Source organism: Theropithecus gelada, chromosome 16, assembly GCF_003255815.1.
Source record: "Theropithecus gelada isolate Dixy chromosome 16, Tgel_1.0, whole genome shotgun sequence".
In the NCBI taxonomy this organism is placed as follows: Eukaryota; Metazoa; Chordata; class Mammalia; order Primates; family Cercopithecidae; genus Theropithecus; species Theropithecus gelada.
Window position 1 is genome coordinate 4,732,524 of NC_037684.1, and position 9,711 is coordinate 4,742,234.

Consider the following 9,711-nt stretch of genomic DNA (forward strand, 5'->3'; position numbering starts at 1 on the left):
TTTCTATCAGCGCTTTGGTCACAACCATTTAATCAGTCTCTGAGAAGTTCTAAACTTTCCTTTGTCTTCCTATCTTCTGAGCCTTCCAAACTCTTTCAACCTCTGCCCAGTACCAAGTTCCAAAAGTTGCTTCCACATTTTTAGGTATCTTTATACCAACACCCCATTCCTTGGTACCAATTTTCTGTATTAGTCTCTTTTCTGCTGTGTAAAGAAATACCTCAGACTGGACAATTTATTTTTCACAGAGGTTTGTCTGGCTCACAGTTCTGCAGGCTATACAAGAAGCATGGCGCCAGCATCTACTTCTGGTGAGGCCTCCAGAAGCTTCCAGTCACGGTGGAAGGCGAAAGGGGAGCAGGCCTGTCACATGGCGAGAGAGGAGGCAAGAGAGAGATGCCAGGCTCTTTTAAACAATTAGCTCTCGTTTGAATATCAGAGTAAGAACTCACTTATTACCACAAGGCTAGCACCAAGCCATTCAGTAGAGATCTGCTCACATCACCCAAAAACCTTCCTCTAGGCTCACCTCCAACATTGGAGGTCACATGTCAACATGAGATTTGGAGGGGACACACATCCAAACCGTATCAGCCACTTAATGGATATGTGATTATAGGCATGGTTTCCTAGTTGTGAAAAGGAATAATAAACCATAACCCCTCAGTCACAAGGCTGTTGACAAATCGAATGACATGTAAAGATGCTAACACATAGGAGGTAATTCTGGTACCCGCGTCCTCCCCGCCCCCCACCAGCCCCACCGTGGTTCTATTAAATTCTTGTGATTTCAGGTTGTTTCTGCTACTTCCACACTGTGCCAGTTCCAAAGATGGATGAAGGGCATGTGATCACACGGTGGCAGTCATGTGAAAAATAACAAAGTATGTGAAAACACAGATTCGTTGTCCAACACATATAGTATTTGTCTTAGTCTGTTTGAGCTGCTGTCATAAAATACCATAAATTGGGTGTCTTCTAAACAACAGAAATGTATTTCTCATAGTTCTGGAGGCTGGAATTAAGATCAAGTCACTGACAGACAGATTTGGTGCCTCAAGGAGGGCTCACTCTCTGGCTCACAGATGGCACCATGTGAGCCGTGTCCTCATGTGATGGAAGGGGCAAGGCAGCTCTCTGGGGCCTCAGTCATAAGGGCACTCATCTCTTTCATGAGGGCTCTGTTCCCATGACCTGATCTTCTCCCCAAAGCCCCACCTCCTGATACCATCACCCTGGGAGTGAAGATTTCAACATAGGAATTTTGAGGGAGCATAAACATTCAGACTACTGCTATTCAGAATAGCGGTCTTCAGACTGCTCTTTTTCTTTAGTCCTCAGTGACATTTGCATCCATTCTTATTTACATAAATGAGCTTCTATAAAGACGGCAACTTTAATAAAGGTTGAACGTGATGAGCTCCTGTGTGTGTCTTGCATAAAGTGGGTGCTCAGATAATCATGGAATCTGAATTGAACCTGTTCTTTACCAGGGTAGCCTCAAGGTCGCAGTGGTATTCAACTCTTGAATATGGTCTCAGACACAGATATTTCACATCTTTTATAGAAGCCTTTGGCTCGTAGTTATTTCATTCTCATTTTTCCCTTGTCAACCTTCTCATTGCAGAATGACAGGCCGATCCTGTGCATCACTCACAGTGCTGCTCGGACTGAATGACAGCAGGAATCGCTTAGTGAAAGCTGCAACCTCACGGGCCCTGGGAGCCTATGTGCTTTTTCCCTGTCTCAGACAGGTCAGAGTGAGCCTGTTTAGCTCTTCTGTGCTCCTTTATTGTCCATGACACCCCTAGTTTGTGGATATAGAGCTCCTGCATTGGACAGTAAAGGAAACGAAATTGCTTTGTAATATGATTTCCTTAATTGCTACTAAAGTATGGTCATGGGCCAGGCATGCTGGCTCATGCCTGTAATCCCAGCACTTTGGGAGGCCAAGGCAGGTGGATTGCTTGAGCTCAGGGGTTTGAGACCAGCCTGGGCAACTTGGCAAAACCCCGTCTCTACAAAAAATAAAAAGATTAGCCAGGCATGGTGGTATGTGCCTGTAGTCCCAGCTACTTGGGAGGCTGAGATGGGAGGCTCACTTGAGCCTGGGAGGTGAAGGTTGTAGTGAGCAGAGATCACACCACTGCACTCCAGCCTGGGTGGCAGAGCCAGACACACACACACACACACACACACACACACACATACACACTCTCTCTATATATATATAGTTATACATAAATATAGTTCTATATATGTAACTACAGGCATTACCATATATATATCATATATATAAATGAACTGAGGCATTACCATATATATATATGGTATTTATTTTTAATTTTTAATTTTCAATTGCTTAGCACACTCCCTGGGACCTTAGGCACCCAATAAATGCTTAAATGAATGAATGATATAATAAAAATGAAATGGGACATTACCAGGTGGTAGTCATCATTTAGAAAGCTGACATAGTTTTTATTCAAAAAGACATAATGTCCTCTTTCACTCTTACTTGTGACATTTATCTCACTGAGAGGTGTGTAGGATGTGTTTTGGAAATAAATGCATTTATTTTTCAGAACATTATTTCCTGAGATGGAAATCAACCAAGCACAGAGTTCACAGATAACTGTCCCAGGCCAGGTTATATATTCGATGTTCATAAAGGCAAAATCCATAGGCTTCTCGGGTGTCCATGGCACATACCAAAATCATAGGAGCTTCCCCTGGGATTTTTTTGAGTGTCCAAATTGTAAAATATAAGAAGAACAGTAAATTGATTGAGTAGATGAATTTTTATTTCCAAGTAGAAATTTGCGTGAAGGCTTATAGTTCTATGTGAAAATGAGTTTGAGAATTTCAAAGGTAGCGACTTGACCTGCTGAAGTAACGGCAGTGTTTTGTTTTGTCTTATAGGATGTCATATTTGTTGCAGACACAGCAAATGCAATATTGATGTCACTTGAAGACAAGTCTCTGAATGTTCGAGCCAAAGCAGCCTGGTCCCTGGGCAACCTGACAGACACTCTGATTGTCAACATGTAGGTGACTTACCTTGCTTTCCCCAGCGGACTTCTGAGACTGAGGGCCCAAGAGAATGTCCTCGATCCCTACCATGAAAGAATCAACAGTAGTTCCTGCTTATTATCCCGCTTCCTGCTTTGTTTTTTTTTTAATATTCTTTCAGAAAATAAAATAAGCTGTTCTTAATATATATTAGGAATATATTAAGACATATATGTATTAAAAATACTCTATACCTATGTAAGTATTATGTCCACATTATAGAAAACATAAAAGCAAAACCTTAGTAATGGTTACTGTACTTTTAAAATGCATTTTAAAAAATTTCTTAAAGTGGCATATTCACAGGCTAAAAAAAAGCCAAACAGTACAAAGCAGCATTCAGTGTGCAGCCTGTCTTCTACCCTGACACCTTAGTTCCCTCCCCAGAGGTAGCTGGTTGTTCATGTGCAAGTGTCCTGCTTTTTGTCACTTCACCATATAAGCGACATGTAACATGTGTAAGCATTCTCTTTTATTATTGCCTTGTTAGAAATCCTTATTTATGATTACATAATTATCACTGTGTGATGACTAACCATTTTTCTATTACTGAACATCTGTTTTACGCTTTAGGCTTGTAGTCTTTTATATTCAGTGAATATTTTTGTGCATGAAATCTGCATTTTGAGATTTTTTTTTTGGAGACATTCCTAGGTGGGGAACTATTGGGTCAAAATATATATACTGTAAGTTTCTTGATACAATCTAAGCAGATCTGTTAAACTCGTTTCCTAAACTTTTATGCTTATACTAAGTGAATATATTTCTATATGTATATATTTAAGTGTATTTACCTTTTAACATGTGTTGCCTGCTTTGGGTGGAACAGGGAAACACCAGACCCAAGTTTCCAGGAAGAGTTCTCTGGTCTCCTGCTCTTGAAAATGTTACGATCAGCTATAGAAGCATCCAAGGATAAAGATAAGGTAGACTCACGACAAAACCCAGTATCTCCCAAACAGATCCTTAATGTATTGTAGCTGCAGTGTGGTAGGTTAGTGTGGCTTGATGCTCCTCAGACTATCCCACCAAATGTACTCCTGTTCAAAGGAGACTGAGGGTGTGCTCAGGGAATAAATGGCCTATTCCACACATGTATGGTTTCTTTACTGTCTCCTGACTCCCAAAAAATATCAGTGCCCATTGTAATACTACATAGCATATTCAGGTTCCTTTTAAATTAACTTTTTTTATTCCCCCCCAAAAAAAAATTTTAAGTAGAATTGACAAGTCAGAAAAATGAGTAGCTCTTGGCTTTGAATATTACCTGTTAAACTAATCAGTTTAAAAAGCACAGGTCTGGGCTTTAGGTGAGACATACATGGATTCAAGCCCTGGCTTGCCCTTTAGTAGCTGGGTGACTTTGGTATATTATGTAACTTCTCTGAAGGTCAGCTCCTCACCTGTGACATGGAAGTTCTATACCTCACCGGATATGAAGATGCCTTATGTTAAAGCACCGAGCACAATACCTGACCCATACCATGTGCTCACTTTAATACTACTTCTGAAAATCTGGTAATCACCCAGGAAGCCCTGCCTCAGAGTAATTCAATCAAAAATTCTGAGGTTAGGGCCTGCAAATTGGTTTTAAAACAAAAGGAAAACCCTCCCCAAATGATTCTGGTGGGCTGCAGAGGTTGAGACTCTAGTGTAGTAGAAAAGTATTGGACTGGAATTATGGAACCTAGCTTCTCCTCGTCATCTTGCTATCAGCCAGCCTTGTCCTGTTGTCCCCGGTCCTTATACTCCATCTCAGTAAAATAAGGAAGATGGACCTCTCTGAGGTCCTCTCTAGCACTAAATAAAATAAATAAATAAATAATCAGAGAGAGGAGTTTTGTAGAACGTCACCTTTCTGATGGCTCAAGATGTTAACCAGAGCAGACCTTGTGAGTTCCAGGGATTTGCTTTAAGAAGTCGAGGACCTCCTGGGTTTTTTTAAAGCTGAAATTAGACTTTTGAAAACATCTCTTTGGCAAAACAGATTTCTAAAGCGTTTACATTTTTTTCTAGGTAAAGAGCAATGCAGTCCGGGCCCTTGGAAATTTGCTTCATTTTCTGCAACCCTCTCTTATAGAAAAACCCACATTTGCAGAAATAATTGAGGAGTCTATCCAGGCCCTAATTTCTACTGTTCTAACAGAAGCTGCCATGAAAGTCTGATGGAAAGCTTGTTATGCAATGGGAAATGTATTTACAAATCCTGCCCTTCCATTAGGTAAGAAAGTTTCCCTTCCCTCCCTGGTGGAAAGCCTCTTGGACAATACACACCAATCTACATTGTTGTTAAAGATGTTTGTCACATGTCATTTATCACAGTATGAGGAAAAAATGGAGACATACTGAAAACAAGTTTAGGAGAACATTGAAATACATCACTACCTATACAATGGGATATATCATGGGATATTTTGTTTCCATTTAAAATTACTTACATGAATTTTATAATCTGGAAAAATACTTCTGATGTTAAACAAATGAAAGCAAGTATTAAATCATTTCTACAGAATGACCTCAATGGATGGGTAGAAAAAAGACTGAAAGGAAATTGGACCAATTATTAACAGTGATTGCCTCTGGTTGAGTAGGATTTTTTCTGTTTTCATTTTCTCAGTTGTCTACAATAAGCATATATTGTTTTAATGGTCAAGAAAAAAGGAAGGAAACAAAACTGGAATGAGAGGGGATATAAACTGGAAATCCCCTGTGAGCTGTGTACAGAAGTGGATGCCATTAATAAATGTAAGGAGGGCATCTGTCTCTAAGTAGCAGCATGCCATGCACCTTGATATGTCATTCAGGACCAGTAGCTGCTTAGGTGTGTGGATCAGAGCCTCCAAACCTTGCTCACTTTGAATGCCAGTGTTCGCTTTATTGCGTCTCTGTCTGTCTCAGAAGATTTGAGACCTAAGGATGTGTTCCCGGAGAGGAGCTCATGCATCAAGTGAGGGAAGTCTGGCTCTGCTCCGCTTTATCGCCTAGAGTATCCAGGCCGACCAGTCAGCTGGGAGCAGGTGGAGAAGTAGCCTCCTGGCATCTTCCACTGAGAAGTCACCTAAGGGTGACCTTTGGGGTTGGAGCTCATTGAGGTGGATGTCCGCCTTCTGGAGAGCCAAGAAGTCCTTGAAACGAGGGCACCTCAGTGGTGGTTGGCTCCTACCTGCCTTCCTGTATGGCCATTGCCCTCAGCCTACTAGAGAGAGAAGTCGACCTGCATGACTTGGAGGGAAAGGGAAGTTCCAAAGAGGCAGGAAGTTTGAGAACTAGAAAGCATCCAGTAGCAGAGCTATCAAGAGCCACATAAGAAAAGGGAGCCAGAAACTGATAAAGAACTCTGACGGGTCAAATTGTGAGTGTCTTGTAGGTCTAGCAGTGGCCCATTGTCAATGGCAGTGGCGAACACCAAATGGAAAGGGCCTGCTTGCCTGTCTTCGGAGGCAACAGAGAAGCCGGGGAGGGCTGGGTGAGTTAAGAGAAGCTGCATTCTACTCTGTCGCCCATCTTGAGGAGTAGGGACACCCCAAAATGGAGTGGGTAGCAGTAGCTCTGGTAAGGAGGAAAGCAGGCTGATTTCCTAGGGCCTACAGGTATGGAGAAAGAATAGAAATCTGGGCATGTTATTCTTGAAACTGTAAGTTTTCTTTTTCTTTGCAATAAAATACATGACTTGCTATGGCCAGAACAGTGTCTGGATGCTGAGGAAATAATTCTTTTTGCCAGCATGAACAGCACTGCCACATGCAGTGTGTGCTTTGCACACAGCTCCGAAGGGCCCAACTGAGATGACAGGTGGGGTTGCAATTCGGTCCACGCTCTGCCCACGAAGCTATACCCCATGGGACAGAATCCTCCCAGAGAAGAAGCCTTTTTCTGAGTCACCAAAGGCCCTATATTGGGTAGCAGAGGCTCTAAGCATGTCCCAGGCTGAGGTAGGGAAAGAGGGAGGTTTGGGGATTGGCACCTGGCCACTTACCTAGGATCCTACAGTCAGTCACCACCGTTGTCTCACAGGATGATTGTGAGAATGAAGTGAACACATAAAATGAGTGTTTTGGGCACTAGTGTTTATGCTGCCTTCCGCCCCTCTCCCTCTCACCCCACCTAGTTCTAAGCCTGCATTTGTTTTAGTGACTGTAGATTCTTTCTAGGGACAGCCCCATGGACCTCCCAGGCCTACAGTGCCCTGACATCGGTCGTGACATCATGCAAGAACTTCATAACCTCCCACATAATCAGGTCACTAAACAAATCGCAGAGGGCCCAACCCCAGCTGTTGCCTGGCTTTCCAGGAGTCGAACTCAGTTGGGAATGGCTGCTGCTCGGACAGCCGTATCCCCAGAAAGCCCTGGGCGTGAATGGAATCCTGTTTACCCTCTGGTTTCCACTGACATATTTATCTACCAACATTCTGTCCAAGTCTCTCTCCTCTTCTGAACCCTCACCAGAATCACCCTTAATGAAGAGTCACAGGGAGAAGATGTCCACCCATGCATCAGGAGACAGGCCTGGAACAGAGCCTTCCTGCACAGCCTCAGAGGGACCCACCCTGCTGACACCTTGATCTTGGACTCGTGGCCTCCAGGACTGTGAGACAGTAACATTCTGTTGTTGAGGGTGCCCAGTCTGTGGTGCTGTAAAACAGCCCTAGGAAACTAATGCAGCCTGTTAGCCCACAGATGGTGGAGAGACGGGATGCGCAATGGAGCTCCAGGCTTACTGTCTACAGCTCCCAAAGTGCACTATGGGACCCTCGGGTGGGTGTAGGTATGCAAGATAATTTTGGGTGGTGCAGGGTGAATAATTTTAATTGACATAAAAATGTCGGTATCTTACTGGGTAAATCAGAGGTCCTGACCTGTTAGGAACCAGGCTACACAGCAGGAGGTGAGCAGCCAGCCAGCGAGCAAAGCTTCGTCTGTAGAAACAGCCACTTCCCATGCCTCACATTACCCCATGAGCTCTGCCTCCTGTCAGAAGAGCGGTGCCGTTAGATTCTCATCGGAACATGAACCCTACTGTGAACTGCGCATGCCAGGGATCTAGACTGCGTGCTCCTTATGAGAACCTAATGCCTGATGATCTGTGACTGTGTCCCACCACCCCCAGATGGGACCATGGAGTTACAGGAAAACAAGCTCAGGGCTCCCCTTGATTCTATATTATGGTGAGTTGTGTAATTATTTCATTATATATTACAGTGAAATAATAATGGAAATAAAGCACACAAGAAATGTAATGGACTTGAATCATCTCCGCATCATCCTTTCGCCTTCTTCCGGGTCCCTGGAAGAGTTGTCTTCAAGAAAACTGGCCTCAGGCAGCAAAAAGGCTGGGAACCACTGGTGTAAATGCTTCAAGGAATAGTTAAGCAACCTAAGGTTTACATGGTACAAAAAATACAGCTGTAAATGCTAATAAAAATGGGTGCAAATGAACACACTCTCTTGCTATGGTCCGAGGAACATTCAGCATTCTCTCAGAGAGACTTGCAGCTTGGAGCTGCAGCTGCCCTTCCACATCCTGTCCACTGTAAAGCCCTGCAACACACCCACACACACGCACACACACACACATGCACACACATACACATGCATAAACCTGGACACACACACACACACACGCTGTGCTTCACGCCCTCACTAGGGTGGCCTGGGAAGGAATGTGTTTTTGTTTTTGTTTTTTTTTTGAGACGGAGTTTCACTCTTGTTGCCCAGGCTAGAGTGCAATGGCGCAAATTCGACAACCTCCGCCTCCTGGGTTCAAGCAATTCTCCTGCCTCAGCCTCCTGAGTAGCTGGGATTACAGGCATGCACCACCATGCCCGGCTAATTTTGTAGTTTTAGTAGAGATGGGGTTTCTCCCTGTTGGACAGTCTCGTCTCGAACTCCTGATCACAGGTGATCTGCCCACCTTGGCCTTCTAAAGTGCTGGGATTACAGGCGTGAGCCACTGCGCCCAGCCAGGAATGCATGCTTTTAGGAGAAACGAAGACAACTCAGGCCCCTCGTTCTCCTGGTGTTTGCACAAGTGCCTTCTCCACAGACCATGCTTTAGTCTCTTTCTTAGTTCTCCTTCTTACTGAGAGAAGCAGAGCCCCAGCATGTACCCAGCTGCTTAGGGCCCCAGCCAAGTGCGCAAGCTTCCTGGGGGGCCTAGTGAGTTGAAGGCACTCAAATTCTCCCCAAAAGAGGCATCAGGTTTTGGTCGATCCTTGAGCCCAGGAAGGCAATAGACAAGACATCAGGGTTCACCAGAAGACACAACAAAATTGCAGTGAGGAAGGGCTGCAGTCAAAGGTTTGATGCTCCACGAGAAGGGGTTCTCAGGGCTCTAAGCAGCAGGCAGAAGATTTATTGCATGTGTGGTTAGGTGATGGTGACCTACAGTTTTCACTGGGAACTGGCATCAAGAGTAACTCGACCTCCTACTCATGCACGTTTCTCTCTGTCTCTTTGCATTTTGTGTCTCTCTCCCCATCTCTCTCGCTCCTTATCCTCTAGCCTCCTCTGTCTCTCTCACCATCTCTCTTCCTCTCTCACTCCCTTCTCCCCATCTTTCTTTCTCTCTCCTTCTTTTCCACTTCTCTCTCCCTCCTCATCTCGCTGCATGCCACTGTTCACGCTTCTTGGGATCCAC

The 9,711-nt window shown here is 44.1% G+C and overlaps 1 protein-coding gene across 1 annotated transcript in view; it reads left to right on the forward strand.

Moving 5' to 3' along the window:
- Positions 1 to 9,711, forward strand: part of LOC112609248 (HEAT repeat-containing protein 6-like) — a 192,266-nt gene that overhangs the window by 71,734 nt on the left and 110,821 nt on the right. Inside the window, 6 exon segments of the mRNA XM_025361774.1 lie at positions 1,568 to 1,651; positions 1,653 to 1,754; positions 2,923 to 3,047; positions 3,902 to 3,998; positions 5,089 to 5,293; positions 7,224 to 7,426. Coding sequence (XP_025217559.1) covers positions 1,568 to 1,651; positions 1,653 to 1,754; positions 2,923 to 3,047; positions 3,902 to 3,998; positions 5,089 to 5,293; positions 7,224 to 7,426 — 816 coding nt within the window.